At 36.8% G+C, this 22,411-nt stretch overlaps 1 protein-coding gene across 5 annotated transcripts in view; it reads left to right on the forward strand.

Moving 5' to 3' along the window:
- Positions 1 to 22,411, forward strand: part of LOC131433743 (mitochondrial glutamate carrier 1-like) — a 461,990-nt gene that overhangs the window by 32,265 nt on the left and 407,314 nt on the right. For 3 of the 5 annotated variants that reach the window (XM_058600327.1, XM_058600328.1, XM_058600329.1), the window contains 2 exons: positions 21,770 to 21,823; positions 22,231 to 22,365. In XM_058600327.1, the coding sequence (XP_058456310.1) occupies positions 21,783 to 21,823; positions 22,231 to 22,365 (176 nt within the window). In that variant the 5' untranslated portion in view covers positions 21,770 to 21,782. Of the gene's footprint in view, positions 1 to 10,802; positions 10,813 to 21,766; positions 21,824 to 22,230; positions 22,366 to 22,411 lie in introns of those variants that run through there. The other 2 variants (XM_058600330.1, XM_058600331.1) reach the window with 2 other exon arrangements.

Genomic DNA, 22,411 nt, shown 5'->3' on the forward strand with positions numbered 1-22,411 from the left:
ATGATAGGACCCGCTTTGCTCCGCGAGGTTAATATCAATGTTCGTCCTCGTGCTCTCCGTAACAACGCCTTTCTTCGACTTTTTCTACGTCGCACCAACTATGGAATTAATGGTAGCGTTACAGGCTTGCAAAGATCGTTCAATCGTGTATCATCTGGATTTTACTTCAACCTTCCACGCAAAAAATATTAACCAACTTTTTACTTAATATTAGAAATTATCATTGAGACTACAATGTGTCTGTTGATTTTGCAATAATACAATAACAAATAAATAAAACCTAAGATTGTGGAAATCGGTAAAATCACCGCTGAGATAAGTGAGTGAGACTCCTTTTGCAATATATGATCACTATTTCCGGTGCTTCCGGAAACTGGAAGCCAGGATAGCCGCAAACGGTTTGTTTGTCTGCTTACTGATAACGGCTACAAATTGGTGTAGTTTTGAGGCCAATTTAGACATTTGTTCAACGTTTTTTGTTGATGATGATGATGGTCCAGCCCATACCCCTACAAAGGTGTGAGTTGGATGATTTATCTAAATATTTTAACCAGTTAACTAAATATAAAACGATCTGATTAATCCAGCAGGTATAGACTCCCCTTCTAAAGTACAACTGAGAACAAGACAACATTCAAATATTTTCGGTTTACTATCCAGTTTTATTCAAGAAAATTTCCTACCCGGGAAGATCCTTGAACCAATCAGGACTCGAACCCGATATCTTTGTCAGTATCAGACTTCTGCGGGCCCATGGATAGTCTTTTTTCGGCGTAAAATGAAGGCATTAAATTTATTTTATATATAAAGAATTGACATCACGATTTCCCGCTACCAAAAAGATAGTAAGAGTCCATAAAGACAAGATCCGCGTTGTAGTCGATTCCTTAAAGCAGGCTAACGAGATTGTTGTTTGTGAATTATTTACCCGCGAATATCGCGTATATATTCCTTCGAAAGACGTTGAAATAGACGGTGTTATCACCGAAGCGGGTCTTTCGGTTAAAGAGTTGCTTGAGCATGGAGTTGGACGTTTTAAAAACTCCTTGCTTGAGGGAGTAAGGATACTCGAGTGCAAGCAATTGTACTCAGCATCTTTCGAAGAAGGAAACAAAACTTATCGACCTTCAGATTCGTATCGAGTAACATTCGCTGGATCTGCCTTGTCTAGCCATGTCCACATCGATAGAGTTCGCCTTCCTGTTCGGCTTTTCATACCAAATGTTATGAATTGCACGAACTGCAAAAATTTTGGCCACACAGCTACTTACTGTAGTAATAAGTCGAAATGTATAAAATATCAAGGGCTTCATAAGGATAATCTTTGCGATAAAGATATTGAAAAATGTGTTTATTGTGGGGAGAGTCCTCGTGATGATCTTTCAGTATGCGCTGCATTTAAGTTGCGTAAGGACAAAATGAAGCTTTCTTTAAAAGCACGGTCTAAGCGCACGTATGCAGAAATGCTCAAAACGATAATTTATGTCTCACCTTTGGAATCCGAAAACGGTTTTTCAAATCTTGCGGAACCAGAGGAATCTGACTCTGACGGAAATAGTGAAATAGTGAAATACCTCGTTTGTCACTCCTCAAGGGTCTGTTAAGAGGAGATTAACAAACCACAAAATACCAACCAAGACACCAAAAATTACACCTTCAAAAAAAGATACCCGTGTTAAATCTAAAAAGCCAAATTTAAAACCAAAAACTTTGTCTCCTGGTTTGTCAAATTCACAAACCAATCCAGGAACTAGCACAAGAAAAGACAATAATCCAGTGGGCTCCGTTTCATAGCCACCATCAGGATTACTGAAGTTTTCGGAAATTGTAGAATGGATTTTCGCAGCTTTCAATATTTCTGAACCTCTAAAGACTATCATAACGGCATTCCTTCCAATAGCTGGAACTTTTTTGGAACAGTTATCAGCTCAATGGCCAGTTCTTTCAGGTTTTGTATCATTTGATGGATAATTTATCATCCGGCGCAGGAAATCACTGTTCTGCAGTGGAATTGTCGAAGCATCATGCCAAAACTTGATTCGTTTTAAGTTTTGTTGCATAGTCAAAAATGTGATGTATATGCTTTGTGCGAAACATGGCTTACATCAAACATAGCCTTAAATTTTAATGACTTTAACATTATACGTCTCAATAGAGACTCTCCGTATGGTGGAGTGCTTTTAGGAATTAAGAAATGTTATTCCTTTTATAGATTAAACATTCCTTCGACTTCTAGTATTGAAGTTGTTGCTTGTCAAATAAACATCAAAGGAAAGGACATTTGCATTGCTTCGGTATATATTCCTCCAAGAATTCAAGTTGGACCGCGACAGCTTAATAAAATTGATGAAGCCCTTCCTGCTCCACGTTTGATTTTAGGAGATTTCAATTCGCACGGAATGATGTGGGGTTCCGTGTAAATGATAACAGATCATCTTTAATATATAATATTTGCGATAATTTCAACATGACAGTATTGAACACGGGTAGCATGACACGGATCCCAAGACCTCCTGCACGTCCAAGTGCATTAGATCTATCTCTTTGCTCGACTTCAATTCGACAAGATTGCACCTGGAAAGTATTTCCTGATTCACGCGGTAGCGATCATTTACCAATCATCATCTCAATTAGCAGTAACAAAGGCATTGCTAATTCAGTTAATATTCCATATGATTTGACAAAAAATATTGACTGGATTAAATACCAAAGTAGTATCCCAAGTACCTTGAACTCAATGGAAGAGCTCCCCCCACTTGAAGAATATAACTTTTCATTTGTTCGATTCTGGAGGCCGCAGAACAAGCCCAAACCAAACATTTCTTGGCCCATCGTCTAACAGAAGGCCTCCAAACCCTTGGTGGGACCAGAGCTGCTAAATGTCTCTATCAACGAGCAACTTTGCACGACGAAGATTGGAAAGTTTATGTCACTGGACTGCTGCCAACCAGGCTCTACCAATCATCATATATTGAGAGTCTGAGAGCCGATCTGTCATAACTTACATTCTCTTGATATTATACTCACCAGGACGCTCATTGATTGCCGATGCGATTGATATTATCTTCATTTCTCCTGTCACTGCTTGATTACGATATGACTAAATATTAATCAAGCAGCATAAACATTGAATTAAATTCATGTACACCAATAAACTCCGAAATCCGATGACTTTTTACAAAGAACAATTTACTTTATCAATTTATGTTTATGTTAGTACTCTCATGGTGTTTTTTACTTCAACAGGGAATAGGAGAATGAGAGAGAGAACAAAATGCGTCACCTGTCTTTGACTAAGTATACTTCTACTTGGTCATTGAACTATCGAGTATCTCATTTGACAGACACTTTGACTGTACCGATTACAGTTGACGATGATTTTAGTCAGTCTGTCAAGGTCATTTGACATGACTGATAATTTGCAGCTCTGGGTGGGACAAAGAGTGCTCAGATGCTAAACACGCGAAACAAAATGCTTTCAAGACGTTTTTAAACGAGGAGGAGGACCTCCTCAGAATTTTGAAAAATTCTTGGCTTTAGAAACCAAGTACAAGATCATACTTCGGGTCAAGAAATGGAGCTATTGGAGACATTTTGTGGAAGGTTTGTCAAGAGAAACCTCAATGAGCAATCTTTGGAATACGGTCAGACAACAACATGGGAATTAGCAACATGGGTCTCCCGCAAGGCTCATGCCTCAGTCCGCTCCTGTATAATTTTTACGTGAATGACATTGACAGCTGTCTAGTAACCTCATGTACACTAAGACAATTGGCAGATGATGGCGGGGTTTCAGTTACTGGTCCCAAAGCTATTGATCTGCAAATACCATTGCAAGATACCTTAGATAAATTGTCCGTTTGGGCTGTTCATCTGGGTATCGAATTCTCTGCGGAGAAAACAGAGCTGGTCGTCTTTTCAAGAAAGCATGATCCCTCGCAACTTCAGCTTCATATGATGGAAAGAATGATCCAACAAGTTTTGACTTTCAAATACCTCGGGGTGTGGTTTGATTCCAAATGCATGTGGGGAGGACACATTAGGTATCTGATAATAAAATGCCAACAAAGAGTAAATTTTCTTCGAACAATAATAGGATCTTGGTGGGGTGCTCATCCGGAAGATCTAATAAAACTGTATCAGACAACGAAACTTTCAGTGATGGAATATGGATGCGTTTGCTTTCGTTCCGCTGCAAACTCTCATATTATCAAACTGGAGCGAATTCAGTAGCGTTGTTTGCGAATTGCTTTAGGCTGCATGCATTCGACACATACAATGAGTCTTGAAGTTCTGGCGGGAGTTCTTCCATTGAAGGATCGTTTTTAGCAGTGACACCCTTCTAAATGTCCCTGACTCAACTTTATTTTTCGACACATCCACGCAGCGCGAAGTGTCCAGACTTATGTTCAATCACTACACGTTAGATGCACACCTTCTTCGAATTGGACTTTCCGAAACTAATCATTGTGCTTGTGGTGAAGGCTATCGCGATATTGATCATGTCGTTTTAACATGCGTGGAGTATCGTGATGTCAGATTTCAACTAATAAATTCCTTGCGTACCCAAGGTAGACTATCCAATGTCCCAGTTTGAGACATTCTTGCTTGTCGTGACCTTTCTTACATGAAACTTCTATATCATTTCATAAAGACAATTGAAGTTTCAATTTAATAATCGACCCTGAGACATTCTTGCTTGTCGTGACCTTTCTTACATGAAACTTCTATATCATTTCATAAAGACAATTGAAGTTTCAATTTAATAATTGACCCTTTTGAGGGTTAGTTCTGACTCCTACTGCGTCCATTAGTTCATCCAACAGCAAAATTTTAAAAAAAATGATGTGCTGATAAAAACAAACTCAAAATAGGTTACGAAATCAATAACAAAATGTATAAAAATTTCAGCTTTTTTTATAATTTATAGCAGTTAATCAGTTTTTTCAAATAATGTTCTTAAGTAGATTTAATAATAAATAACGGAATACCTAATGTGATATTTAAAAAATAAGAAGAATATGTTTTATTAAGCTCAAATCGTTGTGACTATATTAGTATTATATTAGGATAAGAATTCTATGTAAAAGTGATGCTACGGCGAAGAAAAATTTATGTAAATTGCCTTAAGAAATAAACGTATTTATGGAAAAAAAAACTAAAAATTAAACAAACATTCTCTATAGCATATCATCCTCAGACAATTGGTTCATTGGAAAGGAATCACAAATGCCTTCATGAGTTTCTGCGATCCTTTATCAACGAACATCAATCTGACTGGGATGATTGGCTACAGTACTACGCATTATCATACAACACAACACCTCACTCAGATCATGGGTATACATCATACGAACTAGTGGTTACCGCAAAATTACCACAGAAATCATATCCAGACAAAATCGAACCTATATATAACTTTGAGTAATATAATAAAGAATTACAATAACGACTACACAAATCACACGAAGTAGCAAACAAATATCTTATTCAACAAAAAGTATTTAGAAAATCGACAACAGATCATCTAGCCAACCCAATAGAAGTATATTTGAACGACATTGTGTACCTAAAAAACGAAAACAGACGCAAATTAGATTTATTTTATTTAGGTCCATTCAAAATAACACAATTTCAAGACCCAAATTGCGAGATAGAAAATTTAAAATCAGAAAAAACATAGTTCACAAAAAACAGACTCATTAAAGCATAAAACTCTCAACTTTGTAGTATTAACTCTATCTCACCGAGCCTCACTCCAACGTTAAACACAAAAATACAGAAAAAACAATAAGTTATTAACGTGGAAGTAGGTGAGGTTTTACTCAGCTTCTCTGAAAAAAAACTGTAAAATTCGGTTATTTTAGTTTTAAGAAAGTATATGTAATATACAGTAGTATTGTAATGTCCTAGAATGTGAGCGTCGAAACACCTTACTAACCAAATTCTTCTACACTAGCAGAATGATTTCCTTTTAGTACACCATTTTTACAAAAGAGGGATAATACGATATGAATATTTATCCTACATTCAATATCTTTAACATGTAATCAAAATAATAACTTTCTCAAGCAACCAAGCAACTTTCCCACGAAAACCAATATCCATAAAATTAGACGCCCTTGTCAAAACACCCGCGAAATCTCCAAGGAGAAACCATCAAATCTTAGAACATAAATTTACTTTCTTACCACCAAAGCTTACCTCATGCAAAACGACAAATCATACACGTATTCGAACACAGTAATCTAAATCCCAAACCTTACAAAAAACATTCCAACCATAAATATCAACTCGGCATCACACGAACAAGGAAAAGATCCGAATTAAAAAGTTGTAGTGAGAGCCTCATATTGTACCAGGTCACTCATACTCTCACTTTTCTTTGGCATTCCTACTCATTCTCTTCGTAGAAATACAAAGCCACTGACTCTCTCGCTCTATCCACCACTACTATCACATACCCTTCTTCCATCACGAAAGCTTTGCGTATAGAGCAACGCGATTGGCTCAAATTAAGTACAGAAACCCCGAAACCTTCATTTTAGGATACACCTTAGAATTACTCTTCTCTTCTGCTCAGAACTAGAATTAAGTTAGCCAGAGAACTCAGAACATTTTAGTTATGTAAGGCAGATTTTACGAAATAAAGAAAGACTTGGATTTGGACTTGTAACTTAAGAAAAGAGTTTTAAATTCAGCGTGTAGCCAAAATGTCCAAAGCTCTATCGCATTTTTCTTTACGCTGCTGAAAGTATGATCTGTATAAACGATACTTCGGAGCATGTACCTGCCTTGAACTGACTGAGTTGCTGAAAACTACCCAAAAACGCCACATCAACGTCAGAGCACACCAACAAAGCATCCCAGCCAAGGATAATCTCTCTCGTTACAATCTGAAGAACGTGAAGATCCAGAAAACTAAAAGATTTGTGTCACAAACGAATGATATATTTTTATTTTAAACAATACTTTGAAAATCCCACACTCCTCACAACCCCTTAATTAGTCATCTCTTCTTCGCCTATAACAACAAGTCAATATGCCACGTTAAGCTAAAGCAAATCAGCCAATTAAAATTTTATTATAAAAAAAATATCATCACTAATTGGTCTTGCTGTAAAACAATTTGTACACGAAATGTCATAGGATTCCAGCAAAGCCATATATCTCGTCACAATGTTGTTATTGATGAGATTTATTAGGACATTTATATCACCTACAATAAAACACGTATGCTTTGGTTGGACAGAAGACATCAAGCTTTCAAAATAGAAGGAAAATTCATTGAAGTCAAAACAAGGGGGATTTCGTTAAATTTGGAAAGATCGTTAATTCCCCTCACATTCCATTCCACTGCGAGATCTCAAGTGTGTGTTTGTTATTACTGCTGTAGTTATCATTGAACCAATGAATATTATAATGATAGAAATTTGTCGTCTTTTTACCCGTTTATAAAAAAGAAGACAAAACAACGGAAATTACGATACGAGGAAAAAAATTAATAAAATGGAAAAAAATAAAACATAAAAAATCATTTTACAGGCTCCTAGATCAAGTTCTTTTTCGTTTGGGAGCAACTAGTTCTGGGGAGGAAGACACTGATTCAGCGGATTGATAAAAGTTTTCAATCAAGGTTAATTTTATTGCGATTTTTTCCGTTCTTGAATGGTCTTTCTTTTTTACTAACATTGCTCCTCCTCGGCCCGGCCATACATATTTTATGTTTTAAAGTTTTTGAGAGTTCCGCATTTCTTTTTGCAATTCCACGGAAGAAGTCGAGTGCTCTTCTCGAATTGCTACTTTCGTTTCTTTAAAAGGTTTGTCAATAGCAGTAGCAATCAATGGGCCACGTTCTTGCTTTTTATCAAGAACTATTCCTTTTATTTCCAGAATACAAACGAGGCGAAGACACAAGAGAATCAAGAGACAAATAACACCAAGACACTTAAAAGCGCAAGTTCACCCACATTTTCATTAGGACATTGGGGTAAACCAAAGATCATTGCGTTATTTGCGGCTGTCTTTTTTCCCCTTATCTTGATTTGTTTCTATTTTACTGACAGTGGCTGTCAGCAATGTAAGAGAGTGTTTTATCGTATTAATTTCTAATTACAGACGTTCATTCTCAGACTTCAATTCCTTGAAGTTATGAACTATCATATCGAACTTCTCAGACAAAAAGTTCTGAGAGGACTCTACAGCAGTAGTAATAATACAAACTTCCTCTCTTACCTGCTGCATTTGATCAGCCACAGCCCTTGAAACAGCATTTAGTTTTTTGTTTATCGAAGAAATAAATGATTTTTCATTTTTGTGCATATCAGTAATGCGTTTGTAAATTCCGAACACTTTACAGAACGTTCTTGTTCTTGGCTCTGATGACAAATTCCACAGGACATTTCATCAGTCATACCTTCCTGATCCATTACAACAAATAGTTATCTAGACGCAAGCACACAATAAACACAAATAACGATATATTTGATTACAACAAAAAAGAAATACTGAACGAAATGCACATCAATATGGAAAAAAAACGAAAATCGCCGAACTCCGAAAAAATGGCCAAAGCATGGTAACCAGGCATGGCAAAAACACGGATCCGTTCTGCACGGTACTCACCTTCACTCGTGAGCAAACCACCAGGAGTATTGAATGCTACGCAATAGAAAAAGCACCCGTAGCGGTGGTCGTGACTTCGGCAAACACCGAAGCCGAGTGTTTCCGATTTTGCCATATACGTTGCTTGCACTATAAGCGCCTATAGCGCCAGGGTATGACAAAAAATGCGTTTGAATGATAAATTCTTTTTTCATCAATACGCGTTTGATTGAATTTAATTGATTGACAATATAACCAACGCATGGGTGCTCTTCGGTGCCTTCGCAAAATTGAAAACACTCGGCTCCGGTGTTTAACGAGACTAAAAACACGCGGTTTCGGTGTATGTCGAAACTTGAAACACCAGTGCCGAAAATGAAACATCGCCACGAGCACCGCGCTTTCGGATTTTGCGTTTCGTGTTTCTCTTTGTGCCCTGGCACGCAATGGCATTCTCAATAAACGCGGTGACGGGGATTATATGAAGCACGCTGTGCGGTGCAGTGTTTGGACATACCTGATGGTAACTAACACAGGCCAAATTGTCGACAAGAGTAATGGAGCATAACACCTACCTTGATCAATCGCACAGTCAAAAGGTGCGCGCAACAACCCACAACACCGCAAAAGAATCGCGCAGTCTTTCGATAAATTCACTTCCACCAATGCTGCAAACAACCCGTAAAAGAATACTCACTAACACGCTTGCTGGCTGTTAACAACATTCTAGTGGAGGCCTAGCAATATATGTCAAACAAGATATTGAACATAGACTGATAAAGAACTACACGTCCGATGGATTTCACCATATAAACATCGAGCTTTGTATCAAAGGACACTTTTATAATATTCATGGTGTGTATCGTCCCCCTAGCTTTGATTTTAACGAATTTTCCGTTTACCTAGAAAGCTTGATGTGTTCAATTCAACCGAAGCATACGTGTTTTATTGGGGGTGATATAAATGTTCCTATAAATCTCATTCATAACAACATTGTGACAAGATATAAGGCTCTGTTAGAATCATATGACTTTTCGTGTACAAATTGTTTTACTACAAGACCAATTAGCGACAATTTACTTGACCATATTATTTGTAAACTTGACGATGTTAATCGTATTCGCAACGACACAATATTTAATGAACTAAATGACCACTCTCAAATCTTAACAACTTTCAAAATACTGGCTGATAAAGAACCTATGACATTAACGAAAAAAATAATTAACTATCGTCAGGTAAATCTTGATTTTTCCAATTTTATTAGTAGTATTGATGTCATTGAGGACGCTGAAACAGTTCTTCAATCTATAGTTTTCGTATATAACTCTCTACTCGAACAACATACAAGAATAAAAACTAAAACAGTCACAGTGAGAGGTAATCATTGCCCATGGATGATCTTTGATTTATGGACACTAGTGAAAATAAAAAGCAATTACCTCAAACGTATTAAGGCAAGCCCCCACGATCAGCATCTCAAACAAATGCTATCACATATCTCTAAAAAGGTCGACTCCATGAAAAAGGCGAATAAAAAAAATTATTACGAAAACTTCTCATTAACGTACCTCATTCGAAATTTTGGATAAATCTTAAATCTACGTTCGGACTAACAAAAGAAAAGGATAAGATACACTTGATCGATAAGGGCAACAGCATTAATGACAACAAGGAAGTTTGTGATATTTTCAACAAATTCTTTTCAAATATCGGTAACGAATTAGCTAAAGCTATTCCTGTAAACTCATCTTTTTGTCCAATAAGTAACGTTCGTCGTGTTTGTGATTCTATTTTTCTACGTCCTTCATCTGTAAATGAAGTGATACTGTTAATACAAGGTTTGGATAATAAGAAGAGTAACGGCCCTGATAACGTCTCTGTCAGTGTACTAAAACATAATTCATTTGCATTCGCTAAAATACTCTCTCAGTGCTTTAACGTAATTATTCAGACCGGTTACTACCCTGATTGCCTCAAGGTAGCTAAAGTCATTCCTGTGTTCAAATCGGGTGACCGTTGTGATTGTAATAATTACCGTCCTATATCTACATTGTCCGTATTCAACAAAATATTTGAAAAACTTCTAGTCAATAGACTTATCGAATTCCTGAGTAAGCATAATATACTCTTTAAATTCCAATATGGCTTCAGACAAGGTTCTAGCACCCAAACCGCTATAATTGAATTAGTTGACGAAATTATAAGCGAGATCGATAGTAAAAATATAGTTGGTGCATTATTTTTAGACCTTAAAAAAGCTTTTGACACATTAGATCATAGTATACTTTTGGACAAACTCGATTGCTATGGGATCAGGGGCATTGCTAATTCAATTATCCGTAGTTACTTGACTAATAGAAAACAATTTGTATCCATCGAAAATGACAGCAGCAACCTTGCTCCAATAAACATTGGTGTTCCACAAGGAAGTAATATTGGACCACTATTGTTTCTTTTATATATTAATGATATAGGTAATTTACATCTTAAAGGAACTCCACGACTATTCGCCGACGACACAGCTCTGTTCTATCCTGACAGTGACATCAATGCTATTAATAACTAAATGGAAAGTGATTTAAAAACTCTTGATCAATATTTCAATGCGAACTTATTATCATTAAATGCCACAAAGACTAAGTATATGATTTTCCGTTCCACAAGGAAAATTATACCAACGCATAATCATCCCCAGCTCGGACACAATATTATTGAAAAAGTTGACTATTTCAAGTATCTGGGCATATATTTCGACCCCACATTAACCTGGGCTCACCACATAAAGTTCGTTGCCAAGAACGTGGCGTCGTACTGCGGTATTTTATGGAGAGTCAAGTCCTTTGTTCCCCAGCGTGTTCTGTTAAATTTTTATTTTGCTTACATCCATTCACAGCTCAACTACTTGGTATCGGTGTGGGGGCGAGCCGCTAGTTCTTATCTGAATAAACTCCAAACTCTACAAAACAGATGCCTAAAAATAATTTTCAATAAACCCTTACTATTCTCGAGTCTAATGTTATACTCTGACAGAAACCATAATGTTTTACCAATAACATACTTATGTGATGTCCAAACGTTGCTATTCATCCATGATAATTTGTATAACTCCACAGTACACCATAACCTACAGTTCCCAACTATATCCCATTCTAGAACAACTCGCCGTAGTAACAATTTGTTTCGTGTTCGAGCAGCTACAAGCCTTGGTCAAAGACGGATCCTTTTTGTTGGTCCAACTAAATATAATGCACTTCCGCCTGATATGCGAGGAATAAGTAATCGTGCCACATTTGCGGCTAGACTAAAGTACCATTTTAAGCACAGACTGAACGAGATATTTAGCTAATGTAGTTTTTTGTTTTATAATGTAATGCATTCATCGTCAACAGTATTTCATATTAATAACTAATTACCTAATATATTTGTACTTTCTTTCCAACATAGCGTAGTAATTAAATTGTGGATCCCTTAAAAGGAAATCTTTTCCACTGGGACTCCACTTTAATAAAAAAAAAAAAAAAACATGCGCCCATCGAGAATTTTCTGCATAAAAATGCAACGAGATTCGTTATCGAAGAAGCAGAGCCACTGCACCGGCCCGAACCCAACCACTGTCGCTCAGTAGATCTCAAGCTTTCACTATTACTGTTGGTAGACATCGTTAGCGAATTCCAATTTCCAGACTTTTCAAAGCAATTTATCGTTATTGCCGATGCCTCAAAAATGGTTTGCGGAGCAGTTCTGACACAAAAGCACGGTAATATTGATTTATCAATAGCTTACGCAAGTAGATCGTTCACTAAAGACAAATCAAATCGACAATTGAACAAGAACTGACAGCAATACACTGGGTTATCACACATTTTAGGCCTTACATATATGGAAAAACGGACGCATTCTCTAGAGCAGTGATTTCCAAACTGCTTAGGTCGAATGCCCATTTTAAATATATTATTCGTAAAAACGTAAATTGGTAAGCAAAACAACAACAAAACCTCGCATATCATTGCTCAACCGGAGAAATAAAGTGAGATTGACTGGTAGAGGAATGAAGTTTTTGAGTGCGAAACTTAACCGACAATGATAAAATACTAAGCTCTTTTTAAGCGGGAAGTCTTAGTTTGAGTTGTGTATCATAACATCCACAGTAGTTCAGTTGGCAGAACGATTTGCCTGGATTGGAGAAGGCTGCGGACGGATTCATAACTGCTTGTGAAAGCTTATGACGCCAGTCTTTAAATTTCATTATTTTCATTAAGATTAATTAAGATTTTATTAAGAGCTCGCTCAAAAGTAACTTATGGAGTCATTTCCAGTTTTCGTTTTATTTCTTGTGTGAGAGACAAAAACGAAAAAAAATTAAATCAAACAGTTTATTTTAGGTCAAACAGTTTATTTGCGACTCTCAAACGACGATTTTCCACAGTGGAAATTACGACAAAAATTAAGTTTTGTGATAAAGATGTGCATGACTGTGTTTATTTCAATTGTTATTATTTGGTTCTATGATTGCTAATGAAACGTCCTCTCACCCAGTAATAACTAAGCCATATCCCGACTGGAAAGCTAGCTACAAAGGCCATCTCGTTCATACGCACAGAGGTGTAGAGACACAGAGGTGCGAGCGCATAAAAGTGACGAGTCACAGAGGTGCCATCGCATAAAGGTGCGAAGACGAAGGGATGCAAAGGCACAGAGGTGCGTAGGATCGAAAGAGACGACATATACCGTGAGGTGCTACACTGCAAGCATCATATTTGATCGCCACCAAGAGTAACTGCACTGTACCTCGTCAGGTACAAGCAGCTTACTAAGTTCAGTGGTAACCACAGCGACGGCAAAGTAACTGAGATAGCAGAAAACAACTTAACTTAACGTCTTTGTCGTGAGGAACGACGTGAAGCTCATCCAACGATTTTAAATTGGCAGTTTTTTGGTATCGTTTTCTGTTATCAGAGACAACAGCAACAAGGTAGATTTAATTTAATTTAATTTTTTTATTTTTCCTATAGCTGAAATTTTACTATACATAAGTTCTCATTTTGATATTATTAATTTACAAAAAAAAAACAGTTAATGTAATGGATGATCTCATGGAAGATCATCTGAATCCGATTCCGGATACTAGTAAGATCTTAAATACTCCAAGGGCTAAACATTATCCAAAGAGTACCACTGGGCCTTGGATAGTCTATTTTCGAAAAAAGAAAAGGTATTAAATTTGAGGCAAATTACAAAGGAATTGACATCACATTTTTCAAAAGTTGTAGAAATCTCTAAAGTTAATAGAGATAAAATTCGAGTTGTTGTTAACGATTTGAAACAGGCGAACGAAATTATTTGCTGTTGAATATATAGAATAATAGAGTTTACATTCCATCGAAGGAGGTGGAAATTGACGGAGTTGTCACTGAAGCAAGTCTGGCAGTCGATTATTTACTTAAAAATGCAGTTGGTCGTTTCAAAAACTCCATGCTTGAGGGAGTTAAGATACTCGAGTGCAAGCAATTGTACTCATCATCTATTGTCGATGGAAATAAGTCTTATCATCCCTAAGATTCGTTTCGAGTAACATTTACCGGATCTGCGTTGCCTAGCCATGTCTATATCGATAGAATTCGTCTTCCTGTTCAGCTTTTCGTACCGCATGTTGTGAATTGCACGAACTGTAAAAAATTCGGACATACAGCCACAGACTAACAGACATGACAGTATGAGTAAATTCTTAATAAAATAATTTTTCGTGGTGCACTAGTTCCACCTATATTGTACTGCGCGAACTATTTACTATCGGTACACTTCTTGTGTATGTAAAAGTTTTTTTACTAGTTGGTTCCCCCTGGTTTGTCAACACCGATCAGCTGATTACAGGGATGCCTGATTTCATCATAATATTTGAAAAATCAATCGTCACAATAAATTGTTGGATTACGTTGATAATATATTTAACATTTTTAGCGATGTTGGAACGTAACCATTTATTTTTCTCAACGTTGTTCATATAGACTATTTTTGATTGTGTTGGTAATTTTCAACCGTAATTAAGTGGTTGGACAGACTTGGATTCAGTTCGAACATTCTTCGTTGGTTGCAGTCGTATCTTAGGAATCGTCGTTTAGCAGTTAAAATTGACGATCATACTTCCGGAGAGTTCCTCGCATCATCCGGAATACCACAGGGTAGTCATCTAGGACCGTTAATATTTTTACTGTACTTCAATGATGTCAATTTTGCCTTGGAAGGTCCTCGCTTATCGTTTGCTGATGATGTCAAGATCTATCACATCATCCGCAACTTAGAAGACGTAGCCTTTCTCCAGCGGCAATTGTTAATCTTCGCAGATTGGTGTAAAGTTAACCGTATGATTGTAAATCCAGACAAATGCTCGGCCATTACGTTCACGAGGAGAAAAATGCCATTGCATGTCGAATACTTTCTGGATGGATCCTCGATTGGAAGATCTACTAGCGTTAAGGATCTTGGCGTCCATCTCGATGAGCAACTTACATTCAAGCATCACATCAGTTACATTGTAGCTAAAGCTTCCCGTAGCTTAGGATTCTTAATGAGAATAACTAAGCACTTCACAGACATACACTGTCTAAAATCGCTTTACTGCTCGCTCGTTCGTTCAACTCTCGAATATTGCTCGGCAGTTTGGAACCCATGCTACCTGAACGGTGCTCATAGAATTGAGGGAATACAGCGTAGATTCGTTCGCTTCGCTCTTCGTCGATTGCCGTGGACCGATCCTCATCAACTACCTAGTTATGAAAGTCGCGGGTTATTAATGGGTCTCGACACATTACAAGTGCGACGAGAATTATCACGCGCTTTGATAATAGCAGATATATTCAACGGTAGGATCGACTGTCCCGTTTTGCTCAACGAAATTAACATTAATGTGCGACCCAGAGCTCTCCGCAATAGTGCTTTTCTACGACTTCCTATACGACGTACCAACTATGGCGCAAACGGTTCTATTATTGGTTTACAGAGATCGTTCAATCGCGTTTCATCTGGGTATGATTTTAATGTGTCACGAAGCAGAATACGTACAAATTTTCTGAATATTATTAGGAATTATCATTAGGACCAAATTGTGTCTGTTGATTGTAAATAAATAAATAAATAAATAAGTGGCGATAGACCAGAAGTAAGTAGATATTGTATCGAAACGGGTTCGATTTTGTATTGCGTTGAAATGTATAAATGCCAAGGCCCTCATAAGGATAATCTTTGCGATAAAGATATTGAAAAAATGTGTTTATTGTGGGAAGAGTCCTCATGATCTCTCAGTATGCGCTGCATTTAAGTTGCGTTAAGATAAAATTAAGCTCTCTTTAAAAGCACGGTCTAAGCGAACATATGTAGAAATGCCTAAAACAATTATTGATGTCCCCCCACTCAAAACAGAAAACGGGTTTTCAAATCTAGAGCCAGAAGAATCTGACTCTGATGAAAATAGGTTCTGTTAAGTCATGGAAGTCCCCCCACAAATTACCAAAAAAAACACCTAAAATTACACCTTCAAAAAAAGATCCCCGTGTTAAATCTAAAAAGCCAAGTTTAAAAGCAAAAACTGTGCCTCCTGGTTTAACAAATTCACAAACCAATCTAGGAACTAGCACAAGAAAAGACAATAATCCAGTGGGCTCCGTTTCACATTCACCAACAGGATTACTGAAACTTTCAGAGATTGTAAAATGGATTTTCGCAACATTCAATATTTCTGACCCTCTAAAGACCATCATAACGCCATTGCTTCCAATAGCTAGAACATTTTTGAAACAGTTATCAGCTCAATGGCTGAGAACTCTCTCAGGTTTTGTATCATTTGATGGATAATTTGTCATCCACCGCAAATGATTCAATTACTGTCCTGCAGTGGAATTGTCGAAGCATCATGCCAAAACTTGATTCATTTAAAGTTTTGTTGCATAGTAAAAAATGTGATGTATTTGATTTGTGCGAAACATGGCTTACATCAAACATAGCCTTAAATTTTAATGACTTTAACATTGTACGTCTCGATAGAGACTCGGCGGAATGCTTTTAGGAATTAAGCAATGTTATTCCTTTTATAGAACATTTCTTCGACTTCTAGTATAGAAGTTGTTGCTTGTGTAATAAACATTAAAGGAAAGGACATTTACATTGCTTCGGTATATATTCCTCATAGAGCTCAAGTTGGACAACGACAGCTTAGTGAAATGGTCGAAGCCCTCCCTACTCCATGATTGATTCTGGGAGATTTCAATTCGCACGGAATTATGTGGGGGAACCTTACATCGATAACGATAATAAACAAATAAACAGATATTCTTTAATATATAATATTTACGACAATTTTAGCATGACGATATTAAATATGGGTGGCATGACACGGATCCCAAACGTCCAAGTGCATTAGATTTATCTCTTTGCTCGACTTCAATTCGACAAGATTGCACCTGGAAAGTATTTCCTGATATTCACGGTAGCGATCATTTACCAATTATCATCTCAATTAGCAGTAACAAAGGCATTGCTAATTCAGTTAATATTTCATTGATTTGACGAATAATGTTGACTGGATTGAATACCAAAGTAGTATCCCAAGTACCTTGAACTCAATGGAAGAGCTCCTCCCTCTTGAAAAATATGACTTCCTCGTTTGTTCGATTCTGGAGGCCGCAGCACAAACCCAAACCAAACGATTTGTTGGTCTATTGGCTAACAGAAGGCCTCCAAAATCTTGGTGGGACAAAGAGTGCTAAGATGCTAAACACGCGAAACAAAATGCTTTCAAGACGTTTTTAAACGGGGAGGAGGAACTCCTCAGAATTTTGAAAAATTCTTGACTTTAGAAACCAAGCACAAGAGCATACTTCGGGCCAAGAAATGTAGCTATTGGAGACATTTGGTCGAAGGTTTGTCAAGTTAAAACTCAATGAGAACTCTTTGGAACACGGCCAGACAAATGAGGAATCGTAACGTAGGAAATGAATGTGAGGATTACTCGAACCGAAATTCAACTTGGTGAAGAATCTGCCCGATCTTGCAAAAAGGCGTTTGTTGGAATTGTTCAACAAGTTTCTTGAGCAAAATATTGTTCCACCTGACTGGAGGCAAGTGGAAGTTATCGCCATTCAAAAGCCATTGTCAGATACTCAGTTTGGCTTCCGTAGAAATAAAGGGACGAATGATTGCCTTGCATTACTTTCGTCTGACATCCAAATTGCCTTCGCTCAAAAACAACATATGTCATCTTTAGGAGCATTTGATTCAGTTTCCATCAATGTTCTTTCAGACAAGTTCCATTAACATGGAGTTCCAGCGATTATAAATAATTATTTGCACAACCTTTTTTCAGACAAATTCATGTTTGTTTCACACGACGATTTCGCAACATTCAGAATTAGCTACATGAGTCTCCCGCAAGGCTCATGGCTCAGTTCGCTCCTCTATAATTTTTACGTGAATGACATTGACAGCTGCTTAATAACCCCATGTACGCTAAGACAATTTGCCTACATGATGGCGGGGTTTCAGTTACTGGTCCCAAAGCTGTTGATCTGCAAAAACCATTGAAAGATACCTTAGATAACTTGTCGGTTTGGGCTGTTCAACTGGGTATCAAATTCTCTGCGGAGAAAACAGAGCTGGTCGTCTTTTCAAGAAAGCATGATCCCGCGCAGCTTCAGCTTCATATGATGGGAAGAATGGTTGCATAGGTTTTGACTTTCAAATACCTCGGGGTGTGGTTTGATTCCAAATGCACGTGAGGAGGACACATTAGGTACTTTATAACAAAATGCCAACAAAGAGTAAATTTTCTTCGAACCATAACATCTCATCCGGAAGATCTAATAAATTGGTATCAGACAACGATACTTTCAGTGATGGAATATGCGTTTGCTTTCGTTCCGCTGCAAACTCATATTATCAAACTTGAACGAATTCACTATCATTGTTTGCGAATTACCTTAGGCTGCATGCATTCGACACATACAATGTGTCTTGAAGTTCTGGCAGGAGTTCTTCCATTGAAAGATAGTTTTTGGAAGCTTTCATCGCGATGTGAGGTACTGAATCCTTGGTTATTAATAACTTCGAAAGGCTAGTTCAGCTTCAATCTCAAATAAGATTCATGACAGTATATTTTAACCATGTGCCTCGGGAAATCAACCCTTCAAGATATATTCCTATCCCAGAACACCTTCGCTCGATCGAAATCCCAAACATATTTACAAGTAAGTTCAGGCATATTGACTCTGAGAAAATATTTTTCACATACGGATCACGAATTGAAGAGGCTACTGGGTTTGGTTTATTCAACAATAATGTTTCGGCTTCATTTAGGCTTCAAGAACCTGCATCTATTTATATAGCAGGGTTTGCAGCAGTTCACTATAGTTTGAGTGTAATCGTCACATTTCGAATTCTGTAGCGCGTCTCGCCAAAGAACACTTGCCAGCTGGCAATCTTTTTGGGATAGAGATGATCTGGGTCGGTGGATGCACTCAATTATACCTAAAATATCGACAAATTTATGGTTCAGGAGACTGGATGTGTGTAGAGATTTCATTCGTGTGATGTCCAGACTCATGTCCAATCACTGCACTGTAGATGCACATGTCTTTCGAATTGGACTTTCCGAGACTAATCATTGTGCTTGAGGCGAAGGTTATCGCGATATTGATCATGTCGTTTGGACATGCGTGGAGTATCGTGATGTCAGATTTCAACTAATAAACTCCTTGCGTACCCAAGGTAGACTATCCAATGTCCCAGTTCGCGACATTCTTGCTTGTCGTGACCTTCCTTACATGAAAATTCTTTATTATTTCATTAAGTCCATTGGAGTTAAAATTTAAATTTTATTTCATGTTAGACTGTTTTCTCTTCTTGAGTTCAATCAATAGTCAACTATATGATATTGAATAAAAGTGATGAACTGATACAAACAAATCTGAAATAGTTATAAGATCATGTACAAAATAAATATATTTTATTTAATGTAATTTATAATAGCAACTCACTTGATATAAACAGTGATTAGGTTACCTAATCAATACCAATATACTAATATGATATTCGAAATGTATTAAAGGTTTACAGTACTATGTATTGTGGATGCCACGGCGAATATAAACTTATGTATATTACCTATGAAATAAACGTATTTATGGAAAAAAATAACAGGTGTTTATTTAAAGTTTGTTTGTTTCTCATGTGTAGCTCATATAGTAACTAGTAGGTAGTAGTAACATACACAATGGAGTCAAGCTAACCGTTTTATATAACAGATTTAGTGAAATTGTAAGTTATCTCTCCTATAATCACACAATTTCATAGCTGCACAACAAGGGAGATATTTGAGGTAATGTTATAACTGTCTGCAAAGTAATCGAACATACAATTATTATACAAGCATAAAGTAAGATAAAGTGTGTGCGAATGTATTTTTCAATTCAAAGACATATAAATCAAAAACTCGTAATAAAATACATAGCGATCTGAAAAAATGTTTTATCCTTATTTTATAAATATTATGTGACACGGCTCTAGATTTTATTTGCCAAAAAGGAGACAACTGAAATCTAACTTTGTCATATTCACATATTTTTCCTAAAAAACTGCAGATATATCTTGATAAAATATCCATTCAATAATATTCTTTAACGAAAATCGAAAAAAAAACACGGAAGTTACGAAGACTTGAAATATTCAAAAAAATATATTGTTAAAACTTGTAAGCCTGGCTATTTGATGGCCGCAAAAACTTTTTACGACTGTGACGGTCTCCGAGTTCCTCCTCTAGAAAAAGTTTGTCAAAAACTCGGATCGGATTTTTCAAATCGATTTCAAAGGAAATGTTAAGTGTACCTAATATTGTTAAGATTTAAGTTGGGTGCTCATTCACAAGTAGTGCCCTACTTGTGAATACCTTCCCCCCTCCCCCCCCGGGTTTGTGGTTCAATGCATAGGACGCTTCAGGTCTTACAAGCCAGTTGTCGTATGTTCGAGCACCGACCTGGAAGGATTCTTAGTGTCAGTAGGATCCATAGTACTAGCCATGCAATGATTCTGTACTTTAAGAATCGGCTGCGAAGTCTGTTGAAACAGAAAGACAAACAGGAATGTAATGCCAGAACTTTGCTTTGCCCTATTGTATACAGAATTTGGTTATTACCATTACAATATCATTTGGTTTCACAATTTTATGATTATTTTTTAGTGACGCACCTAGTGGTGTGCGAATGCTTGCCATTTAAATTGTCTCATAATTATATTGATGAGATTATGACATAATAGTATTCTGCCGTTCAAGTTGAATTTAGTGCCCTAATCTGAGCTCGCAATTCGTATCCAGAATTCTGATTCAGAAATTCATCTTCAGAATTCTGGAACAAGATTCACGATATGAATTCCAGAACAAATTCTGAGCTCCTTAATCACTTCTGAGCCTGAATTTTATTCCTAAAATTCAGTTTCAGATTTAATTTCCTGAATTCAATTTCAGAATTTAAATCCTACATTCAGTTTCAATTTATTTCTAGAACTCAGTTTCAGTATTCAGAACCTGTTTGCTGGCATTGAATTTGGGGTTGGGGTTTTGGAATTAGATTTTTGAATTTAGCAACCGAATTCGGAGCTCTCAGATTTCGAAATTAGTTCTTCAGTTCAGTTCCTGTTCATGAATCTACAAAATTCAGGTTCTGTAAACAGTTGTAAACATCGGATACATTACACAATTTCATAACCATTAAAGTTTCCTATTTTTAGAACCATTCAAACCATTTAATCAAAGAACTAGCTGAACTAGGTTTTTTTTCAATATGTGGACCTACTAAGGAAAACTATAACATTGTTTGTTTGTTTTGTTTTACTCTCATTTTCGCAGCGTTATTTGTGTGGTAGAATATACTTGTCGTTAATAAGCCATACTTTAGTACCTTTGCAATCCAGGAAGTAAAGCAGTCCATCAACTAAAACGGACGATGATGATAATTTGAAAGTGTGAAAGAAGCATGACATTTTTATTCGTATGCACGTTCTCCAGTTATATTTCTGACCTTATCCACCCCCGTTTTCAAATATTATATTAAAAATTATTTCTATGTAATGTAAAAATATGGACAACTATAAAATAATGTATTAAACATATTCATTTCAGTTGAACTAGAAAAATGGCCAGCCCTTCAAATCGTCATACAGTGAAAGAGTTTTCGTAAGTTAATATGTTGATTGTGTGATAAATGTTCATGTTGTCAGCTACTTAAGACCCCCATACAAGTTTATATGCTAAAAACCAACTTACACGTTCAGTTTTACGGACCTGATAATCTGAGTCGAAACGAAACAGTATCCAAATCAATCGCACGAAATTTGATACGGAAGTCATTACGTTTTCTTAATGGATTCCTATTCATGTTCAACAACAGATTTCTAATCAATAATTTCGGTATCAAATTTTAGACAAAATAAGTGGGTATAGCTGCCTTTGACCTCTATCGGCCCGTACGATTTAATTGGGTTCGAATGCGTTTCGACTTCAATTGACGAAAAACTGGTCTTTACGGCTAAGCGTTTATGGGGGCATTAATGCATCACGTGTAATACATTCTTTCTTTGCAGGCTGATTCCAAAAATAATAAATGGTGGTATAGCAGGCATTATTGGTGTGTCATGCGTTTTTCCACTAGATCTGGTGAAAACACGATTGCAGAATCAACAGATAGGTCCGAACGGCGAAAAAATGTACAAATCCATGTATGTATAGAGCAATCGTTTCAAATCATGAGTTTACACAGTATTC

This window comes from Malaya genurostris, chromosome 3 (genome assembly GCF_030247185.1).
Source record: "Malaya genurostris strain Urasoe2022 chromosome 3, Malgen_1.1, whole genome shotgun sequence".
Lineage (NCBI taxonomy): Eukaryota > Metazoa > Arthropoda > Insecta > Diptera > Culicidae > Malaya > Malaya genurostris.